Genomic DNA, 27,910 nt, shown 5'->3' on the forward strand with positions numbered 1-27,910 from the left:
TTTTGGAGCCCGGTGCACGTGACGTCACAACGGAAGTGACGTCACAACGGAAGCCACACTACAACGGAATCGGGGATCAGCTTGTTGGTACACAGTAGTGTATTGGCTTTTTCTATGTTCATCACTTCAACAAGAAGGAGGTAAACAAGAGTACGAATTGGAAACCGGACGAGGAAGTGAAAATGTTGATGTTCAATGTTACTATATATCTGTACTTTTGATGTTATTTGGTTAGGCAAGGCAGCCCCAGGTTTTTTGCCGGTTTATATTGTTAGCTCCTTCCTTTGCCTCACGAGGAGACAGCCAGTGTACAGAAAGACCACTAAAGTTCACGGTGAATCGTCGAATTTGCGTCTGGCGCCTCTCCTTTGCCGCGCGGCGAAGTCAAACTGGCCGTTTGTCCTAAAACGTGTTCCTGCGCTTCATGCTGCGGCCGAGTGGGAGGAGCTTCCAGCTAATGTTTTTAGCCTGATCGCTACATGGAGCATGTCTGTGTTTATCTCACTTACAATGCATGGAAGACGCAGGTGGTGTTGAGAGATCAGGCTGATTTATTATGAAGAGTTCTAAAAAAAATGTAGTCTGGTCCCCATTCAGGGTTTATGAGCGAGCGAGCTTCACAAGCTGAAGCTCCGCCAGCCCCCCGGCTGCTAGCTGGCTGGCAGACCCAGAGCTGCTTTTTTTTAAGGAACTTTATTGAACACAAAACAGAACAACACCAGAACACTTGCAAAAAAAAAAAAAAAAAATCACAAAATATGGAGGATACAGTAGAAAGAATAACGCAATTAAAGGGGAGCAAAAAAAAAAAAAAGAAGTAGAATACTTATCATTATGCATATACCTGCACATGCACACATTCTTAGACAAAAAGACAAAAAAGAAAACAATTTCAGAGTTGGATAGTAGTACATAATGCAGGGGGATGTACAACAATGACTAAATAAACTGTCTCGGATACCGGGATTATCGCTCAGAATATCATATACTGTTATGTCTTTTGGTGAGTAGATTAATCTTATGGATTTAAAGTATAAATTCACTTTTTTATATAAAAGAAGGTAAAGTTGGGGTGACATTTCTGTAATCTGTTTTGGTGTATAAAAAAATCTGGCCAAACATAACGCGTTATTGATACATAAATTATTTACATTTTTGTGTAGTAACAGGCCAAAAATTATGATTTCTTTTAAAGAGAAGTCCATAATGAATGGGAATTTATAGCTTAACAATTTGTACATTTTTACAACGTTACATAGGAAAATATGTGGTTGGTGTCGTTCCTCAACAGCAGTCTGGCAGAAGGAACAACAGTTGTCATCAATGTTAAAACATAACCTAAGTAATTCTTTGGAGGGATAGAAATTGTTCATAATTTTGAACTGTATAACTTTTGTGAAGTTTCATGAATGCGGTTCTTAATTTGGAAAAAATATTTTGTTCGAATGTCTGAAATATATTATTTTTGTTCTGTCGTCCAGGAAATAATCTTGTAATGAACCAATTTCTGATAAGAGTTGTTACATTTTTTGTCCATAAGAGGGCATCCTTCAATTGATAATGAGGCTAATTATGGTTTTATAGTTACATGTCATTGTGTTTACGTAGTTTCAAGAATTCTGCAATGGGAGGATTTAAGTTATGTTTTAAACAAAATTGCTCATAATCTAGAAAATTACCCTACCTGTTCATCAGGTCAGTGATCGACCACACACTTCGCCCAAACCATTCAGATCAAAACACTGACTTGTTTCTATGGAGGATGTATCTGTTGTTCCAAATAACATTTGAGTGTGGCGAGAAATTATGCACATACAATATTTTCCAGTATAACAGAATTTTTTGTGGAACTCTGATAATGCTATAGAGCTTATTAACATCAAACTCACTAATAAGCACAAACTTTAACCCACCTATTTTGTTAAATAAATAATTTGGGACACAGAATCAGAATTATTGGTTTTGTTTGATCCACCATTTTAACCAGTTTATCTTCAGGGTCCCATTAAGGCTGTCAAAATCAATAACTGAGATGACCATCTTTAAATTCTTTGTCTATATATTTAGTTCTTTTTCATGTAATGAGGTTTGTTTCTCCAAATATAGTTAAAATTCATTTGGTTCATGGATTTTATCATTTTGTGTGGGATGGCAATAGAGTAAGATGGGTAAATACATCTTGACAAACACTCTATCTTTGTTAGATAGATCCGGTCCAGCAGCGACATGTCTCTTTGGAGCCACATATTGCCTTGCATTCATCACGTTTTTTCCTCACATTCCTTGATTAGCTCATTTTTTTAATCTTTGTTGATGTACATGCCCAGGTATTTAATTTCAGATTTAATGGGGGATATGATTGATTTCTTTTAAAGGTGTGTCATGAATAGCCAATAGTTCACATTTATTTAAGTTTAAGTTTAACCCTGATGCTTTGGAAAGTTTGTTACATTTTCAATAGCTGCTGTAATTTGATGCTAATCTTTTAAAAGCAGTGTTGTGTCTTCTGCTAGCTGGCTAATAAAGATCCCTGTGTCCAGGACATTTAACTTTTCAATATTATTACAATTCTTAAAATAGATGGCCAACATCTCAGTAACTAATAAGATATTGTGAGATGGGAAAGCCTTGAGGGATTAGTACTCCAGTTTTGAAACTTGGGGTGGAGCCATTTGGAAGGATAACACAACTGCGGATATTCAGATATATACCATAGACGAAGTTTCCTAAATTTAGTGACAAAACCAAAATTCTCCAGTGTTATAAACGGATGCTCCACTGAGTCAAAGGCTTTGTAAAAATCCATAAAGAGAATAAAACCATTATCTTCTATAAGATGTCGGTGTTCAATAATGTCCATAACCTGTCTTATATTATTATGAACTGCCCTTTAAATAGCCAGAATGTGTTGTCGCAATAGGTCCTGAGAGTCCCGTATGGAGACGAGAGGCAAAGATCTATGTTAATAATTTGTCGTCTGAATTTCTTAAAGTGATAGGTCTTCTGTTTTCTGTAAGTCTAGAATCTTTGTAAGGTTTTGGGATGGAAACTATAATCCCATGTTTCATTGTAGTTGGGAGTGTGCAGGTCTCAAAAATTTCCAGGAAGACTTGATACAGATACAAATTTCTGATATCTTCCCAAAAGTGTCTATGATGGTCCCCTGTGAGCCCATCTGATCCAGGAGATTTATTAAGAGAGAGTTGACTAATCACAGCATCAATCTTAGAGATTAAAAGTGAAAGTAAAATTGATGTCTATTTTGGGGATGTGTTGAGCAATCTCTTTTATAATATTGTCAACGTCTGTTCTCGAAAGATTTGAGCTGTAGAGTTGGCTATAAAATCTACACATTTCTGAGGATGTAGACCTAGAGCCGGTGTACCTAGGTGTAGGTACCAAAACTGTTTGGCCTGCAATAAGTGTTCGGGGGCCTGCGAATAATGATGACGTCACACTTGATTGGCTGTACGTTGGTCCGATGACGTGTCAGATAGTGATTAGTCCGGACAAATTACGGTTCTACCATAAATGAAGAAATTTTGAGTTCCGTTGTAAATAAACAAAGCTCCGACGTAGAGCGACATGATCTTCTCAACGAGCTTTTATTATTGTTATGACTATAAGTGCATGTTCGCTTATAGTTTTTTCTTTTTTAAATCCATGGGGCCAGTACTTTATTCTTTGGCAGAACAGACCCGGAAGTAGGGTTAGGATTAGGTTAATACGTGCTAACAATATTTAGCCGCGGATAAACCTAAACTGGAATAACATCAGCCTTTATTTTGTCTGGACCTGACTGGAAACACTAAATTACATGATTTTTTGCACGGTTTCTCAGGACTGTTTATTCCTAAGCTGCTTCTCTGCTTGGAGATGCAAATCTTCCGGGAGACCTTCCGGGAGACGGTTCTCCTGAGCTCGCTCACGCAGAGCAGCCAAACCGAGTGTGGTCTAAACTTTTCTCTGGACCGCATACCGTAACAAAACACCCTCCCCTGCCTGCGTACGAGAAACTAGGAGACTCCAGCTGATCTACTCAGAGACACGGTTTGCTAGCGTCAAGCAACAGGTTTATTCTAACAGCCACATATCTTTTTACAAAGTGGGTTGTGGCAAAATCTCTGTATAAACATTACAAAGAATAATGTAAGACACAAATTATTAAGGAAGAAAACTTTAAGTTACATGCCACAAGTCCCTGATTAGTGGATGCGATGAGGCGACCTAATCACTGTTCAGATAGCTTAACTCTCAATTGCAATCTCAAATTGCACTGCAGCCCGAACAGTGTTTGGTGTAAACGCACCACATGGAGAGGAGTATTGAGTTCTATAGCTTTACTCGATTAAACATGGAGATGAACCACTCCATAAAAACACAACTGGCAACATGTTCTGACAGCCTGGAACAAAAACACATGTAATTATTCAAACTGCATATCTCAAATATGGTAAAGCTTTTAAAGCCTTATAATTTTCTGAGTTTTTTAAAGATTCAACATTCTTTTAAATTTCGCAGATTCAGGCAAGATGGGTTTGTTATTAGTATATTTTCATTTAAATGTAATATTAGGCCAGGATGAAAATTAAATTGAATAAATAAATCAGTTGTCTTTCTTGTTTTAAAAAAACCCCAGGAACTGCTGGCTAAAATGTTAATATAATTTAAGGCCAAAGATATCTAATTATGCTTTTTTTTTAACAGATCACAATGTATTGTCCTTTTTGTGGACACCAGCAGCCCTTTAAACCACTGTTTTGCTGTTCATGTGGCAAGAGCATCAAATTCCTGTGTGATATTGATGATGACGAGCCTGGGACAAGTAAGGTTTAAGTTTCTTTCTGTTTTTAAATGAGGCTTACCGGTAGGCAATGTACACTCTATATACTCTATGAGCATAGTTGAGAACACTATGTGTCTTTCTGTCCTTTTTTATTGACAATTGGACCCTTATCTGAAGCTGAGGCACCTGGAGAAAGTGCATTGGAGTCATTTCAGACTTCCCCGAGTCTAAAGGAGAAAGAGGAACGAATGTGTTTAAAAATAAAAAAAGTAACATTAAAAGAGAAGCGGAAGGTTGTGAAGGTAACTCTTTTTGCTGATATAAACTAAAAATTTGTTGACAGTCCATTGTGTTGTGTATTTATAGTGTCAGTGATGTAGTTAACAGTCAGTATTTCAATGTTTCCCTGTAGATTTCAGTAGGCCTTATGCGGCTACAAGATGGTGGACTGAAGGCTGCAAGAGGAACAGTGCTTCCCCTTTTGGTGCAACCAGAGGTGGATGCCACTGAATTGCAGAGAGCTGCTGAACAAAAACTGAAGGCCTTCCACCGAAAGTTACATGGTGGTCCCTTCTTACTGCTCTACCCTGACGGTACAAAGATAAATAATATACCAGGAACGGAAGTACCTTTCACTCTAAAAGAGTACAAAGAGACATTGGGGAAGGCCTACCAACGAATCACACTGTACATTTGTGCAGCTGAAGATTTCTTTACCTCTTGTAAGTAATTATGAAAGAATTTCCAACCAAGAAGAACCTTTCAAAATGATTTGTGTTTTTCATGAAAAATTATCTGTCGTTTTAAGTAGTCTAAAATCTTCTCATACTGTTGATGTACTTCACAGCTCAGGAAACCAACTCTGAATCTGACTTATCAGATTCAGAGGAGATCATCAGGAGAGGTGAATAAATAAGATTGTTTACATTATCATATGTGGGTGACATGATAGTGATTTGAGTTCTTGGGAATCAAACTATTCAATGCAACATTAATGACTTGAAATTTTATTTTATATTTAAGTAAAAGATTACTTTCAAACAATAATCATAATATTCAGTAAGGAAATAAGTTACTTGAGTAAGAGAGATTTTTTTTTCAGAGTTAAGTCTGTGGCAGCTCCAGGATTTTTTTTTTACTTCAATAGATTAGAGGTTTCTAAATGACTGTACAGAGTAGCCAATTCATTTTTATGTAAAATTACAATTCAAAGAAGGAAAGTAACAGGGGTGCATATTCATACGATTCAAATCATTAACAGTTGGAAAAAAAGGTACCTTCATCTTGAGGACTCCTTAGGAACCTGACATTTCTACAGCATGAGCTACAGTATACCAAGGATGCATGGACGGTTCACCTCACAGAAAGGACTAAACATGACCTGATAAATGACAAAGCAAAGAGATTTAAGTTTAAAATTTGTTTAGGTGCTTTCTCAAAAGTCCCTCTACTTAAATACATATTTATTTAGTTAAATGCACACTATATCAACCCAACCTCTTCAATGAACACCATCATATTTGGCATAATCTAAAAAAAAATTTGAAGAAATTGGATCAACATAATTATTTGTCTTGCTAAATTTTAACATTCCGGTACACAAATACTAATATATGAAGGACACCCCCCTTCCCCCCAATAAAAATGACTTAATTAATTTTGTTCATCATTTTAATTGATGGGCTGCACGGTGGTACAGTGGTTAGCGCTCTTGACTCACAGCAAGAACGCCCTCGGTTCAGGTCCCGGCCGGGGGACCCGAAACAGAACATCAATGCGGTGCCTTAATGTCCGGAGTTTGCATGTTCTCCCCGTGCACGTGTGGGTTCTTTCCGGGGTCTCCGGATTCCTCCCCCCATCCAAAAACTTGCTTCATAGGTCAATTGGGTACTCTAAGTTGTCCCTAGGTGTGAGTGTGAGAGTGAATGGGTGTGTGATATGTGACACTGCAAAGTGACGAACTGTCAAGTGTGTCCCCTGTCTTCGTCCACGAGTGGCCGGGATCGGCTCCGGCAGCCCCGTGACCCCGAAAGGGATAAAACGGTAGAAGAGAATAAATGAATGAAATTTAATTGAGGATTTTATAAGTAGAAATAAACTGAACCCATTCTTGTATGTAAGAAATATGGTGTTTGATGGGTTTGTGTTTGAAAAAAGTGAAGTTCATCAGTCAACATCTTTCATTCTTGAAAAATTCAACTTATTTTTTTGGTTTTCATTAATTAAACTTAGTAATTACTATTAAAGATTAATTATTTTCTTAATGCCTAGCTATAATTCCAGCTAGCTAGCTATATACTCTATGAGTATAGTTGAGAACACTATGTGTCTTTCTGTCCTTTTTTATTGACAATTGGACCCTTATTTGAAGCTGAGGCACCTGGAGAAAGTGCATTGGAGTCATTTCAGACTTCCCCAAGTCTAAAGGAGAAAGAGGAACGAATGTGTTTCAAAAAGAAAAAAGCACCATTAAAAGAGAAGCGGAAGGTTGTGAAGGTAATTATTTTTGCTGATATAAACTAATAATTTGTTGACAGTCCATTGTGTTGTGTATTTATAGTGTCAGTGATGTAGTTAACAGTCAGTATTTCAATGTTTCCCTGTAGATTTCAGTAGGCCTTATGCGGCTACAAGATGGTGGACTGAAGGCTGCAAGAGGAACAGTGCTTCCCCTTTTGGTGCAACCAGAGGTGGATGCCACTGAACTGCAGAGAGCTGCTGAGCAAAAGCTGAAGGCCTTCCACCGAAAGTTACATGGTGGTCCCTTCTTACTGCTCTACCCTGACGGTACAAAGATAAATAATATACCAGGAACGGAAGTACCTTTCACTCTAAAAGAGTACAAGGAGACATTGGGGAAGGCCTACCAACGAATCACACTGTACATTTGTGCAGCTGAAGATTTCTTTACCTCTTGTAAGTAATTATGAAAGAATTTCCAACCAAGAAGAACCTTTCAAAATGATTTGTGTTTTTCATGAAAAATTATCTGTCGTTTTAAGTAGTCTAAAATCTTCTCATACTGTTGATGTACTTCAAAGCTCAGGAAACCAACTCTGAATCTGACTTATCAGATTCAGAGGAGATCATCAGGAGAGGTGAATAAATAAGATTGTTTACATTATCATATGTGGGTGACATGATAGTGATTTGAGTTCTTGGGAATCAAACTATTCAATGCAAAATTTATGATTTGAGAATGTCTTTATATTTAAGTAAAAGATTACTTTCAAACAAGAATTATAATAGTCAGTAAGGAAATAAGTTACTTGAGCAAGAGAGATTTTTTTTGCAGAGTTATGTCTGTGGCAGCTCCAGGATTTCTTCTCTGCAATAGCTTAGAGGTTTCTAAATCACTGTATGGAGTAGCTAAATCATTTTTATGTAAAATTACAATTCAAAGAAGGAAAGTAACAGGAGTGCATATTCATACGATTCAAATCATTATCAGTCAGAAAAAAATTTACCTTCATCTTTAGGAGCCTGATATTTTTACAGCATGAGCTACAGCAGTGAACCCCAACCTTTTCAACGCCACGGACCGGTCTTGTAATTGAAGGCGATTGATTATTGTTGCTATGCTGCGATAAACAACTAACATAGTTGTGACCAGACAAACCCTGAGCTTTTATTTTGACACTCATGACATCGTACATCGCACAGGTGTCATCATCCTCTCCCCTTCCCACACTCATGGGGCAAAAAATAACTTCTGTCTATTTAGCTTTCTTTTTTTGGAAGTCGAAGGCTCCTCTTCTGTCTCCTGGCTGGGCCTTTTCCCCTTGGCAGAGAAATGTTCCAAAGACGTTTGTTTTTAACTCATTGTGCCAGATCCTGGGTTTCATTTTAGCGGTATCCTATAACGTGACCAAGAAGAACGCCTTGGCCTATGTCAAGAGTTTTATTGACGGATGTTACAGAGAATCGGGCAGTCTTTCCAAATAAAACATCTTTCAGATTACGAAATAAATAAACCGGAAGTAACGTAAGTTATTTATTTTTTCTATGCGGCCCCATACCGGTCCGCGGCCCGGAGTTTGGGGACCGCTGAGCTACAGTATACCAGGATGCATGGAAGGTTCACCCCACAGAATGGACAAAACATGACCTGATAAATGACAAAGCAAAGACGGTAAAGTTTAAAATTCGCTCAGGTACTTTCTGGAAAGTCCCTCTACTTAAATACATAATTATTTAGTAAAATGCACACTATATCAACCCAACCCCTTAACTAAACACCATCATATTCAGCATAATCTGAAAAAGATTAGAGGAAATTCGCATCAACATGATTATTTGTCTTTCTAAATTTAACATACCAGTACACAAATACTAATATATGAAGGACAGCCCCCCGCTCCCCCCCATAAAATTGACTTAATTAATTTTGTTCATCATTTTAATTGATGATTTTATAAGTAGAAATAAACTGAACCCCTTCTTGTATGTTAAAAATATGGTGTGAAATGGGTTTGTGTGTGAAAATAGTGAAGTTCACCAGTCAACATCTTTCAATCTTGAAAAATTAAACTTATTTTTTTGGTTTTCATTAATTAAACTTAGTAATTACTATTAAAGATTAATTATTTTCTTAATGCCTAGCTATAATTCCAGCTAGCTAGCTATATACTCTATGAGTATAGTTGAGAACACTATGTGTCTTTCTGTCCTTTTTTATTGACAATTGGACCCTTATTTGAAGCTGAGGCACCTGGAGAAAGTGCATTGGAGTCATTTCAGACTTCCCCGAGTCTAAAGGAGAAAGAGGAACGAATGCGTTTCAAAAAGAAAAAAGTAACATTAAAAGAGAAGCGGAAGGTTGTGAAGGTAATTCTTTTTGCTGATATAAACTAATAATTTGTTGACAGTCCATTGTGTTGTGTATTTATAGTGTCAGTGATGTAGTTAACAGTCAGTATTTCAATGTTTCCCTGTAGATTTCAGTAGGCCTTATGCGGCTACAAGATGGTGGACTGAAGGCTGCAAGAGGAACAGTGCTTCCCCTTTTGGTGCAACCAGAGGTGGATGCCACTGAATTGCAGAGAGCTGCTGAGCAAAAACTGAAGGCCTTCCACCGAAAGTTACATGGTGGTCCCTTCTTACTGCTCTACCCTGACGGTACAAAGATAAATAATATACCAGGAACAGAAGTACCTTTCACTCTAAAAGAGTACAAGGAGACATTGGGGAAGGCCTACCAACGAATCACACTGTACATTTGTGCAGCTGAAGATTTCTTTACCTCTTGTAAGTAATTATGAAAGAATTTCCAACCAAGAAGAACCTTTCAAAATGATTTGTGTTTTTCATGAAAAATTATCTGTCGTTTTAAGTAGTCTAAAATCTTCTCATACTGTTTATGTACTTCACAGCTCAGGAAACTAACTCTGAATCTGACTTATCAGATTCAGAGGAGATCATCAGGAGAGGTGAATAAATAAGATTGTTTACATGATCATATGTGGGTGACATGATAGTGATTTGAGTTCTTGGGAATCAAAATATTCAATGCAAAATTTATGATTTGAGAATGTCTTTATATTTAAGTAAAAGATTACTTTCAAACAAGAATTATAATAGTCAGTAAGGAAATAAGCTACTTGAGCAAGAGAGATTTTTTTTCAGAGTTAAGTCTGTGGCAGCTCCAGGATTTTTTTTTACTTCAATAGCTTAGAGGTTTCTAAATGACTGTAAGGATTGGCTAATTCATCTTTATGTAAAATTAAAATTCAAAGAAGGAAAGTAACAGGGGTGCATATTCATACGATTCAAATCGTTAACAGTCAGAAAAAATTTAACCTTCATCTTGAGGACTCTTTAGGAACCTGACATTTCTACAGCATGAGCTACAGTATACCAGGATCCATGGAAGGTTCACCCTAGAGCCCTGCGCGGGACTATTTTCTTCATCCCGCTCCCGCCCGCGCCCGCTGAATTTTTGACCAATCCTGCCCGCTCCCGCAACGTATGCGTTACACTCCCGCCCGCTCCCGCAATATGTATGTCCACTCCCGCCCGCACCCGCAAAACTCGTAGACTTTAGTCCCGCACAGTAATAGAGATGCATTGATTTTGTAATGTCTCCCGTTCCGCAGGAAAAAAACACCTACCGTAATTTCCGGACTACAAGCCGCTACTTTTTTCCTGCGCTTACAGCCGTGCGGCTTATTCAGTGACGCGGCTAATTTATGGATTTTATTGACAGCCGCCGCGTACGTATTTTCGGACACAGTGAATGGTTTGAATTCTCTAAGACCAAACACAAGTCATTTGTTTTTCAACACACCTCTAAGCAGCCAAACAGCACGGACCTCACTTCAGGTCTTAGACACTTCAGTCATGGTTCAACAAAACGAAACACGCATGCCCAGCCGCATCCCAGAATCCTTTGGTGCCATTAGACCCAACGAGCACGTGATCGCCGCTACAATATGATGAAGCTTTCAAGTTAAAAGCAATCGTTAAAAGCAGCGTGAAAAAATCCACCATCACCAACGGGTTTGGAAAAGCCGGTCAGCTGCGTGACAAAGAGAACAGCGCATGGAGTGAATTTAACTCTGTCATAGTGACTCGGCTGGCTGCACGTAAATATGTGGGAATAACATCAACCTTTATTTTGTCGGGACACGACTGGAAACACAAATTGACGTGGTCGTTTTAACGGTTCTTAAGGACTGAGCGGAGTTTTGCATTGAAACGCTCACAGCCTCCGTGTGAGCTGGAGACTGCGTGTCGTTTGAGCTGCGGGGCCGATGGCAGTCTGAAGGCTCCCACACGTAACAACGCATCCGCCCCTCATACACAAAACGTACAGTATTAAGTCCGATTGCTCTGCACAGACACGATTTGCTCCGTCCACCAGCGCAATGGGGACGAAGCGCTCCTCCTTGAAGCCGCCCTGGCCAGAGCTGTCGGAGTAGATAGGAAGGGGAGACAAGGAGCGCGCGGGAGCCATGAGGCGTCGAGCCATTCTGCAGGCTGCAGCCAGGGCTTACTCGAGGCGTCCGCGGAACAACAGTGTTTGTTGTGGAAGGAAACTTCTGACCCACGCGCCGCGAGGAGGCGCGCGTATCGCGCTGAGGCGCGCGCTTTTCAGTCGTCGCTGATTTATTTTACTAGTGTGTTTTTTAACCAGCCCTGTTACTCCCATAACGCTGCCGCGACACAAGCGGAAGGAGAGCTTTACCCGTTCACCCCTCCGTGCACTGCTGATACTTGCTCATTCCTAAACACTTACAACAGAATGGCGAGCCGGGCGTTGGCCCCGCCTTTAGCCCCTAAGACTCATGGGAAATGGGGGATCGCGGATGCAAATTTCCTCATCATAACTGAGGGATGTAATGTTGATTATATGGTTACTGTTTGTAATTTTATGTATGATACCTAGATTGTCAAAAGTTAAAAAAAAAAAAAAAAAAAAAAACATAACTGAGGAACTTGTGAACAGAATAGAGCTGCATACTGTTTGGCAGATGTAGATATACTCAATTACATGAGCCTGAGGCAAAACTGACTCCACCCACTGTGTGCTTATAAATCACACTTGCTCTGTGAGTCAGGACGTTATCTGTCAGGATGACAATGTTGCCTAATTCATGCGGCTTGTACTTCGATGCGGCTTGTGTTTGTATAAAATTAGTTAAACACGTGAGAATAAGTAGGTGCGGCTAATAATTGGGTGCGCTTTGTAGTCCGGAATTTACGGTATTTGTATTGATATTATTAAAGAGATTCATGTCCCTCCTCCAGCCTCATCTTTTCATGCGTTCCTCTTGTGTAATGTGCAACTTAATTATTAAATATATTTTTACCAATCCTGTTCTGTTAAAAGTGTGCGTGTGTGTGCGCGCAGACAGACGGCCTGAAGCGCGCTCTTAGTAAGAGGCGGGGCGTGGCGCACCTCCAACAACAGGTTAGATGACAGAGGCCATTGGGCGTCTCTACCTGGTGCCTTCACGGAGCTTTAGTACATAAGAATCAAACAGCCGCCCAGCCTAACGTAGTCCGCTAATATATATTCATGAGATATTCATGCCAGCACTGATCCCGCGGGTTTTTTTTTTTGCCGCCCGCTCCCGCCCGCAGCACAATTCAAACCGCCCAATCCCGCGAGATTTGGGTTGTGTCCCGCGGGACCCGGTTGGACCCGATCCCAATGCAGCCCTCTAGTTCACCCCACAGAATGGACAAAACATGACCTGATAAATGACAAAGCAAAGACATTAAAGTTTAAAATTTGCTAAGGTACTTTGTCAAACGTCCCTCTACTTAAATACATATTTATGTAGTAAAATGCACACTATATCAACCCAACCTCTTCAATAAACACCATCATATTTGGCATAATCTGAAAAAAATGAGAGGAAACTCACATCAACATGATTATTTGTCTTGCTACATCTTAACATACCAGGACACAAATACTAATATATGAAGGACACCCCCCCCCCATAGAAATGACTTAATTAATGTTGTTCATCATTTTAATTGATGATTCTATTAGTAGAAATGAACTGAACCCCTTCTTGTATGTTAGAAATATCGTGTGAAATGGGTTTGTCTGTGAAAAAAGGGAAGTTCACCAGTCAACATCTCTTTCAAAAAATTCAACTTAGTAATTACTATTAAAGATTAATTATTTTCTTAATGCCTAGCTATAATTCCAGCTAGCTAGCTATATACTCTATGAGTATAGTTGAGAACACTATGTGTCTTTCTGTCCTTTTTTATTGACAATTGGACCCTTATTTGAAGCTGAGGCACCTGGAGAAAGTGCATTGGAGTCATTTCAGACTTCCCCGAGTCTAAAGGAGAAAGAGGAACGAATGCGTTTCAAAAAGAAAAAAGTAACATTAAAAGAGAAGCGGAAGGTTGTGAAGGTAATTCTTTTTGCTGATATAAACTAATAATTTGTTGACAGTCCATTGTGTTGTGTATTTATAGTGTCAGTGATGTAGTTAACAGTCAGTATTTCAATGTTTCCCTGTAGATTTCAGTAGGCCTTATGCGGCTACAAGATGGTGGACTGAAGGCTGCAAGAGGAACAGTGCTTCCCCTTTTGGTGCAACCAGAGGTGGATGCCACTGAATTGCAGAGAGCTGCTGAGCAAAAACTGAAGGCCTTCCACCGAAAGTTACATGGTGGTCCCTTCTTACTGCTCTACCCTGACGGTACAAAGATAAATAATATACCAGGAACGGAAGTACCTTTCACTCTAAAAGAGTACAAGGAGACATTGGGGAAGGCCTACCAACGAATTACACTGTACATTTGTGCAGCTGAAGATTTCTCTAACTCTTGTAAGTAATTATGAAATAATTTCCAACCAAGAAGAACCTTTCAAAATGATTTGTGTTTTTCATGAAAAATTGAAAAATTGTCTGTCATTTTAAGTAGTCTAAAATCTTCTCATACTGTTGATGTACTTCACAGCTCAGGAAACCAACTCTGAATCTGACTTATCAGATTCAGAGGAGATCATCAGGAGAGGTGAATAAATAAGATTGTTTACATTATCATATGTGGGTGACATGATAGTTAGTGATTTGAGTTCTTGGGGAATCAAACTATTAAATGCAAATGTAATGAATTTAAATTTTTTTATATTCAAGTAAAATATTACTTTCAAACAAGAATTATAATAGTCAGTAAGGAAATAAGTTACACGAGTAAGAGATATTTTTTATTTTTTCAGAGTTGAGTCTGGGGCAGCTCCAGGATTTTTTTATTGCAATAGCTTAGAGGTTTCTTATGGAAGCGATTGTTTAGCATTATTTTAAAAAAAAAGTCATAAGCAAAAATGCCTTTTAATTTTCAAAATGAATTTTCATTTTTTGACTCAATATTAAAAAGAAAAAGCAATACTGCAAAATGCTTTTTCATTTTCTATTTAAAAACCGCTTATTCTGTCTCATATTTAAAAGAAAATGCAAAGAGGGGGATTGCATTTTCATTTTCACGTCAACCCTGCGCATAGTGTTGCATAATTCAATTAGACTTAGCATTTCCAGAGGGGAGGCAGGATGATGACATCAGTGCTATCTCCGTGTGTCCGGCTGCTAAGAGACACATGCTGGGAGCAGTGTAGCTTTGTTTTAGTGGCAGAGTAGAGGGCTTTGTGACGGTTGTGTACTCCTGATGATTGTACACAGCTTCTCTGGACTACGTAGCAGCATTTCCAGCTTTCGCGGTTCTCCTTCGGACGCACCGTGGTTCGTCGAAACTTTCCCCCGGACTAGCTTTGTTTTCGGACCGGCAGACGCTATCGCATAGCGGAGCGCAAAGCCCCGCGATCTGAAGCTCCGGTTCGCTGAAGGCGGAAGTGCTTTTACACAGATCTGAGAAACTCTAAACCATCATATTAATTTGTGTTTCCAGTGGTGTCCAGACAAAATAAAGGATGATGTACTTCCCACATATTTACATCTAAGATGCTCATTGCGGCATTGCCCGCACAGAGTTTTAAGTACCTCCACGGCCAATGCTTTAGCACATATTAGCCTAATGCTAACCTGTCTTTCGGGTCCTTCCAGCGAAGAAAAAAGCACTGAACACACATTTAAAAAATATGAGAGAGAAAGCCCCTAATAATAATCATAAGAGTAATAAAGCACAGTGAAAAGCACATGCAGCTTCATTATGAAAACGAAAAAGCATTTCGGGTATTGACTTTTATTTTTAATTATGCTACACAATCCCTTCCATCGTTTGTAAATGACTGTACAGAGTAGCTAATTCATTTTTATGTAAAATTACAATTCAAAGAAGGAAAGTAACAGGGGTGCATATTCATACGATTCAAATAATTAACAGTCAGAAAAAATGTACCTTCATCTTGAGGACTCCTTAGGAACCTGACATTTCTACAGCATGAGCTACAGTATACCAGGATGCATGGACGGTTCACCTCACAGAAAGGACTAAACATGACCTGATAAATGACAAAGCAAAGAGATTTAAGTTTAAAATTTGCTAAGGTACTTTGTCAAAAGTCCCTCTACTTAAATACATATTTATGTAGTAAAATGCACACTATATCAACCCAACCTCTTCAATAAACACCATCATATTTGGCATAATCAAAAAAAAAATTAGAAGAAATTTGCATCAACATGATTACCGTATTTTCCGGACTATAAGTCTCCCTTTTTTTCATAGTTTGGCAAGGGGTGCGACTTATACTCCGCAGCGACTTATATTAGAAATAAATTGAAATAAATACATTGTTAACACTCCTGTTATGTTCATTTGTGAGGAACAGAGATGATGTTCCTGGGTCAATTTGATGTATGAGGTATGTTAAGTGACTCAGAGAATCAGCAAACTTTTTTTTACAGTAAGATCTTGAAGGCTAACAACATAATATTCTATTTTCGAATGATTTCATAGATTCAGAAATGCAATAAAAATGACAACTGTTTCTACAAAAACAGGATGAAAACAGAGTATTAGTTGGCCAATGATGCTTCATGAAAGGAATAAATAAATAAGTTTGAGAAAAAATTACTGTGAAATTATTAGATAAACAGTCTGCTATGATTGTGTCATATAAGGTTGTGAAAGTTAAAATGCGACTTATCTGTGTTTTTTTCTACTTTATAATGCATTTTTGGGCTGGTGCGACTTATACTCCGGTGCGACTTATAGTCCGGAAAATACGGTATTTGTCTTGCTACACTTAACATACCAGGACACAAATACTAATATATGAAGGACCCCCCCCCCCCCCCCCCCCCCCCCCCCCCCATAGAAATGACTTAATTAATGTTGTTCATCATTTTAATTGAATATTCTATGAGTAGAAATGAACTGAACCCCTTCTTGTATGTTAGAAATATCGTGTGAAATGGGTTTGTCTGTGAAAAAAAGGAAGTTCACCAGTAAACGTCTCTTTCGAAAAATTCAACTAAGGAATTACTATTAAAGATTAATTATTTTCTTAATGCCTAGCTATAATTCCAGCTAGCTAGCTATATACTCTATGAGTATAGTTGAGAACACTATGTGTCTTTCTGTCCTTTTTTATTGACAATTGGACCCTTATTTGAAGCTGAGGCACCTGGAGAAAGTGCATTGGAGTCATTTCAGACTTCCCCGAGTCTAAAGGAGAAAGAGGAACGAATGCGTTTCAAAAAGAAAAAAGTAACATTTCAAGAGAAGAGGAAGGTTGTGAAGGTAACTCTTCTTGCTGATATAAACTAATAATTTGTTTGACAGTCCATTGTGTTGTGTATTTATAGTGTCAGTGATCTAGTTAACAGTCAGTATTTCAATGTTTCCCTGTAGATTTCAGTAGGCCTTATGCGGCTACAAGATGGTGGACTGAAGGCTGCAAGAGGAACAGTGATGCCCCTTTTGGTGCAACCAGAGGTGGATGCCACTGAATTGCAGAGAGCTGCTGAGCAAAAACTGAAGGCCGTCCACACAAATTTACATAGTGGTCCCTTCTTACTGCTCTACCCTGACGGTACAAAGATAAATAATATACCAGGAACAGAAGTACCTTTCTCTCTAAAGCAGTACAAGGAGATATTGGGAAAGCCCTTCCAACGAATCACACTGTACATTTGTGCAGCTGAAGATTTCTCTAACTCTTGTAAGTAATTATGAAAGAATTTCCAACCAAGAAGAACCTTTCAAAATGATTTGTGTTTTTCATGAAAAATTGTCTGTTGTTTTAAGTAGTCTAAAATCTTCTCATACTGTTTATGTACTTCAAAGCTCAGGAAACTAACTCTGAATCTGACTTATCAGATTCAGAGGAGATCATCAGGAGAGGTGAAAAAATAAGATTGTTTACATTATCATATGTGGGTGACATGATAGTTAGTGAATCAAACTATTCAATGCAAAATTAATGACTTTATTTTTTTTTTATATTCAAGTCAATATTACTTTCAAACAGGAGTTATAATAGTCAGTAAGGAAATAAGTTATTTGAGTAAGAGATCTTTTTTTTTTTTTTGCAGAGTTACGTCTGGGGCAGCTCCAGAATTTTTTTTATTGCAATAGAGGTTTCTTATGGAAGCGATTGTTTAGCATTATTTAAAAAAAAAGTCATAACCAGAAATGCATTTTTGGGGGGAGCTGTGAGCTGCTGCTGAATTGCGCTCGGGGGCAGTAGCGTTAAGAGTCTTGCGCAAGGGCCCCAACTTGGTGATGTTAATTGCTCGCCATTGATATGGTAATTGCCCCCAGTACCAATGTTTATTCCCCTCCGGGAATCTAACCTTGGATTCCTGCGTGGCAGCCTTCCTTCTACCTTACCAACCCCGCTACCCAGCCGCCCAAAAACATAGATAATCTGTCACCCCTCCTCTTAAAAGACAGTTCTTTACAACACAACTCTTATCTACTCACACACATACACCCATCGTGCTGTTTTTTTAAAGATCTTCTCTCTTTTTCTTTGATTTCATAGGTTTTGAGAAAGGTGTCAAAGATTTGTGTTGAAATTTAGCATGCAATATAATGTTGCTGACTTAATTAATTTTGTTCATCGTTTTTATTGATGATCCTGGGAGCCAGTTTAGCTCGTGCTAGTTTGCGGCGCCTTCCGTCCGTGAAACCAGGGCTCGAATCCAGGATGCTCCCTATTCCCTTCTCTGCTTCTGTGCCAGACCCAAACCCAGATAAATTTAGAGGGTTGCGTCAGGAAGGGCATCCGGCGTAAAACATTACCAAGTTAACCACGCGACTGCACCTCGAAAGAGAGGTTGTTTTGCTGTGGTGACCACTGATGGGAAAAGCCGAAAGAGGAAGAAGATTTTTATTGATGATTCTATAAGTAGAAATGAACTGAACCCCCAGTAATAAAAGGTTTTTATGTCGTTTTTCATTGCAGTTTGAAAACCTTTAAAGACTTTAGTTCAGCTTGAAGCATAATTTCAAGATAAGTTTAAGCTTTTCTTAAATTTCAAGCCCTTTGGTTAGTTTGCTAGTAAATTATTACATATTTGAATCCTGTTTTCCACCATTGTGCATTAGTATCCTACCACTAAATGTCAGTTCTGGTGTTGCTGTCAGAAACACTGCGGTGGTTCCAAAACTCATTGAAATTTAGCAAAGTACATTCAGTATAATCCAGTGGTATAACTCTGATGTGCTTTGTTTCTTTTTGTATGTCAGGGAAATATTCTGTGAAATGGGTTTGTGTGTGGAATTTTTTTTGAATTTTATCATTTTATCTAATTCTCTTTCATTCTTAAAAAATTCAACTTAGTTTTTTGGTGTCTCCCACCAGATGTTCAACAACATCACATTTGTAAGGAGGATGAGGATGAAGGGCAGCTTTGCAAGCAGGAGGGACAGTCCAATCTGTACCAAGCAGAACCAGAACCTCCACAGATCAAAGAGGAACCAGAGGAGCAGTGCGGTGGTCAGGAAGGAGAGCGGTTGGTGCAGAATCAGGACACCGACGTGAAGGTGGAAATCAAGTCTGAATGCAGAGAAACAGCTGTAGACTCTGAAAGTAACATGTTTGCATTTAAGGAAGAAGATCCACAGTATTGCCACAGAAATACTATCAGGATTCCTGAAAGACAGTTACATGAAATGGGTATGTAAACCTTTTACCTTAAGGTCAGTAATTTATCACTTTGTTTTATTTTGGTCACACTGCCTTTTAGCCAATAAAGAGGTTATTTTTATAAATGCAGGTATATGAAAACTAGGTTCATGTAGCATTCCAGCCGGACTTGATTCAGACGATGGACTCAATGATGATAACTTATGGACTATGATGGGGTATTCCAACCCATTTATTTACTCCACCGTCATAGTCACACCGTGAGAGCTGAAGAAAAGCAAAACAACAAAATTACAATGATTCCTTTTTGATAATCAACCGTCCTTTACCTTAGCTTGTAGCGTTAGATTGTTGGGTAACTTCAAACAGCAACCTATTTTGCAATTTTACTCAAAACAAATTAAAATAATCACAAAATGTATACAGTAAACATAACCAAGAATGGAGATGGAGCCAAAGTAAACATTTTCTCATAAAGTAGGAATGACTGAATACAAAGCAGTTAAAGATCAACCAAAGAATCTCGAGTAGAATATTATTGTTATGTAAGATGTAAGGTTCCAACCAAACATGAATATTTCTGGACGCCAGCTATTAACTTAATTTAGAGCACTTAAGATGACATGAATTTTTTGAAAAATTGGATGGAGTTTGTTGAAAAATTGATTTGGAAAATTCAGAGGCTTTAATTTGTGCTGTTGAACTTTATAGCAGTAGTGTTTTACAAATAACCATGCAGAACTGTGCTTGTGTTTTAGGAATTACCACAAAGACTTATCACAATATGCCACAGTGTGTATGTCACACCGGCCCTTACTTTTTCTTTCTACCTTGCTGCTGGTTTGCACACAATCATGTCGCTGGTGGCCTCTTGTGATCTTCCCTGTAGAATAACAATCTTTTGTGTCAAAGTCAACATATTAACACAAAACTAATGGCAAAAGTAAAAACAGTTCATTGTTACCCGTTTACGAGGATGATGCCAGGACTGTAATTAACGTTCAAATTCACATACATATACATACAATATGTAGTGAATTGTATTGCACGACTCCCTGAGTACAGGCCTAAGAGCTGTTAGTATGGTCAGGTGACTGAGCATGAATAAAATTTCAATTAATATTTGACAATATAGCCTAGCATACATGAAGTGATGTAAGGCCACAAAAATTCAAAAAAGTGCAGTGTCCACGTGCTGAAAAATGGTCAAAATGTAGAGTGCCATTTTATATCGATTGTGTAGAATAATGCAGTGTCTGTTCCAAAACAGCCCAGGTAGTACAGCGTGTTGTGTGGGTCAGGGGTCCAGGAAGACGGGTATGAGGTATTTAGGTTGAGGGCCCGAATGGTCTGGGGGAAGAAGCTCCTCCTATTTATCTCTGTTTTAGCCTTGTGCATAAGGAGGGCAATGGGAGGGATTTAAAGCCCTTTGTTGTGTGCATTTTGGAAAAGCAATGCGACCAAATAATTCTAGACAGCTCTTCCAGCACTGCATGAGCATGTTGTGCTATTTACAGTTACAAGGACTGAATCAGCCTCAAAAGGTCATCTGTTGAAAAAATACAAACAGTTTTAACTGTGGGGGTTATTGTCAAAATATGTTTTTAACAAAGTTTTAAAGAAGACAGTCTGATCGCAAGTTGAGGGGGGGGGGCATATATGTATGTGTGTATCATTGTATAATCAATATCAATCAATCAATATAACCGGTGAAAGTGTAAGCAAGACAAAAGCGCATGGATTCCGATTTTCTCAGATCGGATACAGGCCTAATTCATATGTGGAAATAAATCGGATACGAATCGGATACGTGCATTTGCGTGTGCCATGTAAGCAGACAAATCGGATAGTGTCGGAGAACCGTAAATTAAACAAAGGCGTATCCGCGGAAGGCGGAAATGCTGCTACGTAGTCCTCAGAACGTATACGTTTGATAGTTTCAGCATTGTATAGTGTAAATGCAAAAATCGGATACGGGTCACTTTTGAAAGGTGATGTAAGTGGGTCGTCAAAAAAATCGGATATAGTCAGAAAATCTGATATGGGCATCAAGACCTGCAGTGTAAATGCGGCCTTAGGGACCGTCAACAAATTAACAAGTGCATGAGATGGAGAAGATTTAGATCAAACTTAGGACTAAATGCTTTGCAAAAATAAAAAAAATTACTATAAAACATTTCCTCATGTTGTGTTTAAATAAATGTATTTTTTCTACAATGTTTTAATGAGAAAAGTTTTGCAATCAAGATGCTCAATATCTTATAAGAACAATGGTTTGAAGTGAAGATTCTGTTTTTTTTAAATAGCTTCCAAACCATGTGACCTTATGATTGCAAATATATAACAAATTATGTCTCCAACATACACCATACACACAAAAATTTTATGAGAATTGTCATATTAAAATTCCAAAGGTTTGCATATTAAATCTGGTCAATATTTTCAATAGCTCATAAACCATGTGACCCAAAGAGATTAAACATATTCCGAACTGTAGCACTGACATCCCAAAAACAAAGACGCCACTTTGTTTTGTTATTAACGTTGTTAAATATTTTATATGAATTTTTATATCAAACTTTCACAGGTTTGCATAAGAAATTTGGTCATTGTTTCACAATAGCTCCCAAACCACCTGACCCAAAGAGATTAAACCTATGCCGAATTGTGGTACTGACATCCCAACATCAGAAACAATATTTTTTTTGGTAATCAAAGATAATAATTATTTTATATAAATTTGTATATCAAAATTTCACAGGTTTGCAAATGAAATTTGGTCTTTTTTTTTCAATAGCTCCCAAACCGCCTGACCAAAAGAGATTAAACATATGCCGAATTGTGGTAGTGACCTCAAATTGCTGGAGTTTTATATAAAAATTTCATATGTGTGTATGGTGTATGTTGGAGCCATGAGTTGGCATATATTTGCAATCATAAGGTCACATGATTTGGAAGCTATTTAAAGAAAAAAAACAGAATGTTTACATCAAACCATTTTTCTCATATTTTGAGCATCTATGATTGCAAAACCTTACTTATTAAAACATTACAAAATAAATATGATTATTTAAACACACCATGAGGAAATGTCTTATAGTAATTTATTTCTTTTTTGCAAAGCATTTAGTCTTAGTTAAGTCTTGGCAACAATCTGGCAACAAAGCGGCCGCAGAAAAGATTACAGGTGAGACATGCCTCACCAGCAGGGGGCAGACGTGAGCTGACAGCTGCTTTGTAGCTACACTGGTACCGTAGAAAAAGACTAAGAACGTCTTTCTCCATTGAGAGGGAGGAACTCGTATAAAATAAAGGAAAATAAGGAAGACTTTACAACAGATCATAGAGATTTTTGTGGAGGATCGACACATGGACTCAAAAAGTAAGGCCAAAGACGTTTTTCAATGTTTGTTTTTAAAAAAATAACATGGGAGTAAGTGGATAAAAATGTAAGTAAAGTAATTTATTGTATGATCATTTTTACAGACAGACAACATTTGATAACACTGATTAAAGCTCCAGAATTTGAATTTGGAAAAATACCAGAAATAGTTACTGAAGGTCAAATGTGTGCTGAACACATTCTGTATACTTTAATTTCTTACAGTACATATGAATAATTTATACACAAGGGGGGGGGGGGGGGGGCTCAGCTAGCAGCACATACTTTGATTGAGGCATCTGATTGGTCACTTGATAACTTGAACAATTTGTCATTAAAAAATGTTGTGAAAAAACGAGTGATTAGCGAAACATGCTAAAAACAGTTAGCTGAGCAGTAGTGGTTGGTTATTCTGACAAATAGACCGAGTAATAACTGTTTATTTCTCAATAGAAGTCTAAGAGATTCTGGCTTCTTGGAGCCAGCAGGTACTTCCTATTTGGATTCAAAGGGGGAGGGTTGTTCAGTCAGTCAGTTCTCCAGTCATTGATTGAGAAAGAACGGACACAAATGCCTTTAAAAAGAAAGTCCTACTGTGCAGATTACAAACTGCAAGCATCGAAATATGCTGCCGAAAACGGTAATCGAGCAGCAGGAAGAAGGTTTGGAGTGAGTGAGAAACTCGTGAGGGATTGGCGAAAAGCGGAGGCTATTCTCACTGTAATGAAAAAAACGAAAAAAGCTAATCGCGGGCTAAGAGCTAGATGGCCACAGCTGGAGGAGCGGGTTCACCGATGGGTGCTGGAACAACGCGCTGCAGGAAGAGGTTTCACGACGGTGCAGTTACGTCTCCACGCCCAGGTAGTTGCCAAAGAGATGAATATAAATAACTTTGCGGGAGGACCTTCCTGGTGTTACCGCTTCATGCAACGCAGCCGTCTCTTCATCAAAGAAAGAACAACGAAGACCCCAAATCTGCCTGCAGATTTCGAAGCAGAGACGGACCGCTTCCGTGAGTTCATTTGAAACCAGTAACTGTGCACAACGTGACAGCAGATATATGATTAACACGGATGAATGAAGATGAATATTGAATGGACACATTGTTGTGCTTTTATACCAGTATTTGATCCAGGTACTCTTATTTTTCACGAAGCTAAATGGAAATTAAAGTGTGAAGGCAGGAGTTTATTTCTAGTCCGTTGACGCGTCAAATTTGCGGAAAGAAGCCGGAGAAACGGTAAAATGTTCCGGGTCACGGAAAAACCCCCAGAAAAACTTCCGTTGTACTTTCAAAATAAAATAGTTTTAAATGCTCTCCATCTCTCTCTCTCTATCCATCCATCCGCATGCGTATATAATCTCACTGAAGGGGTCTTTCATACTCAAAAGTCTCTTGCTGATGAAAGGAGGTTTTCTTCTTCAAATTTGATGATACATGGCTCCAATTTATTCTTTCCTTTTCACGGATCAGTCGTCCTGGTACCTTTGCTGAAAAAAATCCTCAAAGCATGATGTTTCCGCCCCCATGCTTTACAGGTGCTATGATGTTCTTTGGATGCAACTCAGTTTTCTTTCTCCTCCAAACACGACGAGTAGATTTCTTACCAAAAAGTTCTGTTTTGGTTTAATTTGACCCTAGGACATTTCCCCAACATCCTCCGGATCATCCAAATGCTGTCTAGAAAACCTTCGACTGGCCTGCACATGCACTGGCTTTAGCAGTGGGACACGTCTGGCACTGCAGGATTTAAGTTCCTGGCAGCGTAGTGTGTTACTGATGGTAGTCTTTGTTCCTTCGGTCCCAGCTCTCTGTAGGTCAGACACTAGGTCCACCGTGTGGTTCTGGGATTTTTTCTCACTGTTCTTATGATCATTTTGACTCCACAAGTTGAGATCTTGCAAGGAGCCCCAGATGGAGGGAGATTATCAGTGGTCTTGTATGTCTTCCATTTCCTAATAATTTCTCCCACAGTTGATTTCTTCACACCAAGTTGCTTATCTATTGCAGATTCAGTTTTCCCAGTCTGGTGCAGGTCAACAGTTTAGTTTCTTGTGTCCTTATACAGCTCTTTGGTCTTGGCTATAGTGGAGTTTGGAGTGTGTGTTTTTGACAAAAAAATATTCATGACACACAACGTGCATTTTATAAGTACTCAATGAGGAATGAAGGAGGCGGAATGAAGACAATGTACACAAACTAATGGTTATTAGATGGACTCCCTATGCAATGCAAGGGAGATGCACTGCAGACAGACGAGTGTAAATCTAGAAAATGATAAATATTTTAATTAACTTCACCTTCTAACCATTTTTTCAAAGACCTTATTTATAAGAGAACATAAAACATTCAACAAAGGGCTGAAAGAAGTCTGTCTTTTTGAAGTTTTGCTTCGCTTGGTCTGTGTTTTAATGGCTAACAGCAGTAGTGTTTGTAGTAATACTCTTTAGAGGACAAGCCAATTGAAAACTCAAGAAAAAGCTACACGTGCACCAGGAGAATTAACACAGCAGCAAAACTAACGACTCACCACCATTCAGCTCACTTAAACTGAAGCTTCAAAAATTCTTTCTGCCTCCAGATGTCCTGCAGCGACATGACTATAAAATGGAGGAGGATGACCCAGAACCTCCACAGATCAAAGAGGAACCAGAGGAACTGTGCTGTAATGAGGAGGGAGAGCAGCTGCTCCTGAGTCAGGAGCCTGATGTGAAGGTGGAGTTCATGTCTGAATGTGAGGACAGTGAAAATTTCATGTTCGAGTTCAAGGACGAGACGGATCAGGAGTGCAGTTTGCAGAACATCATCGACGATTCTGAAGCAGAGCCGCGAAATAAAGGTCTGTAGAGTTGAACTGTTCTGACAGTTTTTTGTATGTTTTATTTCAGCATATCAGTGTGTCATTCAATTCCTTAAGTTTTAACCAAACTCAATGCCTTACAGCTCAGACGTACTAAAAAACAAGCTCCTTTTGAAAATCCGTCTTCAAATGTTGAAGTGCAGTAAGTCTTTAATTCACATATTAACCAGATGACTTCACTAATGGGATTTTATTTTGAATAACCAGAATTAGTATCTGCAGGCTTCCTCTTCCGCTTCGGCCCGTCATGGTTCACCATCTGTGAGGCCGCAGAATATGGACTGAGCATGCTCCAAGTGCTGTTAGGTTTTTGTCCTCTTTAAATCTATACTGAACAACAACTACACAAAACATGAAATGTATGGACATAGCTTTGAGGACTTCATGCTGTAACGAGCACACAAGAGCTGAACTTCACTGACACCTGACAGGTGTGCTGTGCGCATAAAGCATGAAGTTGCGGACTTGTGGCCTGGTAAAGCGCAGACTGTAAGACTATTTTGATGTCAGGTCCTGTGATCACGGGGGAGAGAAATTATTCTGGACTGATTGGGTTTGTCACTCTGTGCTGTTCACATGTAATGAATTCAGTATTTTCGATTTTCCTACAACGTAAACTTCTTTCTTATACTATTGTTAGATCATAGGTGTTTGGAAAAACAACAGTTTTGCCGGCTTGAACACAATAGTGCAAAATAAAAATCTGATAAACGGATTGCTAAACCGTTCCCACGGATTAATCAATTATGCTCGTACTGTTTCAAAATCGTGCGCGCGCACAGATTGCATGCGCATGTCTCCAGAACACGGCCTGTGGCTAATGATGTCACGCTATTAGATTGGCTGTACGTTGGTCAGATAGCGTGAAAGATAGTGATTGGTCTGGATAAATTACGATAAAACCGTAGAAGAAGAAATTTGAGTTCCGTTGTAAACAAAGCTCCTACATGGAGTGAGATGATCTTCTAAACGGACTTTTATCATTATTATGATTATTAATAAGTGCATGCCCGCTTAGTCTTTTCTTTTAAATCCGTGCGGCCCGGAATGACCCGGACGAATGGTTAGGATTAGGTTAATACATGCTAACAACATTTAGCCGTGAATGAATTTAAACCCGAAAAATATAATCGGACTGGTAACACAAATTCACATGATTGTTTGCAGGGTTTCTCAGGACTGTTCATTCAATAGCTGCCTCCACCCGTCCCAAAGCCGCTCCTCTGCTCGGAGATACAAATCTCCCAGGAGACTTTGTTCTCCTGTATTCGGCAGCTCGCTCACGCAGAAAAGCCAGACAGTCTCCTCCGTTTCTTGCACACTGTAACAAAGCACCCTCCCCCGCCTGCAAACCCAAAGCTACGAGTCTGGCTGCTCTGCTCAGAGACACGCACATGCAATGTGGGCCCGCGCAAGATTGCGCAAAAGTATGAGCACAATTGATTAATCTGTGGGCACAGTGTCGCAATCCGTGCGCACAGTTTATCAGATTTTTTTATTTATTTTTTTTGGCCACTGGCACTTGGAGAGCTATGTAACAATGTTCTATAGCTACTCACCTTTCTGCTAGGATTGGCTTGGCTAGTTAAGCAAACCTAACTAAAAAAGAATATCCAATTCGTTGATGCTTTGGAGACGTTACTATGTGTAAAATATTTATGCAACTTTTATATTTAACAGCCACATTCTCCACTTCAACTGAATCCCTTTTGGGCGATCAGGAGACGTTTGATCCCCCCACGAGTGCGGGGCCTTCAACTCTGAACAGGAAAAGGAAGCGGAAGACGAGGCTAGACGCCAGCGATGTGATGAAAGCCTTCCTGAAAATCCAGCAGCAGCAGCATGAGGAGTTTATGCGTGCTGAGGAGCTGCACCACCAGCAGGAGACACAGATGCTGGAGAACTGGATAAAGGCGGACAGGGAGATGGAGGAACGTCACCTGGAACTGCAGAGGCAAACTAACCACATGCTTGAAAGGATAATGACCCGACTGCTGGATTTGGTGTCTCCGACGCATCAGAAGATGTCTCGGGCCCAACAAACTCCCCACAATTTTTACTCTGATAATGAACTGATGACAGAAGAATCCAAACCATGATTGCCACAAACTTCGCCACACAAAGACTCAAGTTTGATCAAAATTGGTCCATTTTTTTCATCTTCAGTGCTGATTAATGTGAAGACTTTTGGTATGGTCTACCAAATATTGTATGCTTTTTATGTTACCAAACATTTTTTTGATTTAGATTAAAATAACTTTTTCAAAGAATGACTTGTTTTTGTTGTTGACCCTGCAGCCAAACACTTTCCAACATTACAGGCTGTGATGATTGTGTTGATGTGCCCATTATTA

The 27,910-nt window shown here is 38.9% G+C and overlaps 1 protein-coding gene across 50 annotated transcripts; it reads left to right on the forward strand.

Moving 5' to 3' along the window:
* Nucleotides 1–27,826, forward strand: LOC101163634 (uncharacterized). 50 transcript variants are annotated; one of them, XR_013650576.1, is made up of 22 exons: nucleotides 1–140; nucleotides 4,708–4,825; nucleotides 4,949–5,088; nucleotides 5,199–5,508; nucleotides 5,634–5,689; nucleotides 7,142–7,282; nucleotides 7,393–7,702; nucleotides 7,828–7,883; nucleotides 9,473–9,613; nucleotides 9,724–10,033; nucleotides 10,159–10,214; nucleotides 13,525–13,665; nucleotides 13,776–14,085; nucleotides 14,219–14,274; nucleotides 16,820–16,960; nucleotides 17,072–17,381; nucleotides 17,507–17,563; nucleotides 19,029–19,343; nucleotides 25,278–25,535; nucleotides 25,640–25,698; nucleotides 25,770–25,862; nucleotides 27,237–27,374. XR_013650576.1 is itself a non-coding variant. In XM_078934554.1 (22 exons), the coding sequence occupies exons 2-21, from the start codon at nucleotides 4,714–4,716 to the stop codon at nucleotides 25,651–25,653; spliced, it is 3,168 nt and encodes a 1,055-aa protein (XP_078790680.1). In that variant the 5' UTR covers nucleotides 1–140; nucleotides 4,708–4,713; the 3' UTR covers nucleotides 25,654–25,698; nucleotides 27,237–27,826. The 50 variants fall into 50 exon arrangements, 46 of the variants coding, with proteins under 46 accessions (XP_078790680.1, XP_078790691.1, XP_078790689.1 ...); XR_013650577.1 differs by having other exon boundaries at nucleotides 25,779–25,862; XM_078934554.1 differs by lacking the exon at nucleotides 25,770–25,862 and having other exon boundaries at nucleotides 19,029–19,210; nucleotides 19,277–19,343; nucleotides 27,237–27,826.
* The last annotated feature ends 84 nt before the right edge of the window (nucleotides 27,827–27,910 follow it).

This window comes from Oryzias latipes, chromosome 17, assembly GCF_053564925.1.
Source record: "Oryzias latipes strain Hd-rR chromosome 17, Olatipes_Hd-rR_3.1".
NCBI lineage: Eukaryota > Metazoa > Chordata > Actinopteri > Beloniformes > Adrianichthyidae > Oryzias > Oryzias latipes.

Coding starts and splice junctions, on each gene's coding strand:
- LOC101163634 (XM_078934519.1), top strand. CDS start 4,714: ATGTATTGTCCTTTTTGTGGACACCAGCAGCCCTTTAAACCACTGTTT. Junction 9,614..9,723: donor AGAAGCGGAAGGTTGTGAAG/GTAATTCTTTTT, acceptor GTTTCCCTGTAG/ATTTCAGTAGGCCTTATGCG. Junction 19,344..25,277: donor AAGACAGTTACATGAAATGG/GTATGTAAACCT, acceptor TTCTGCCTCCAG/ATGTCCTGCAGCGACATGAC.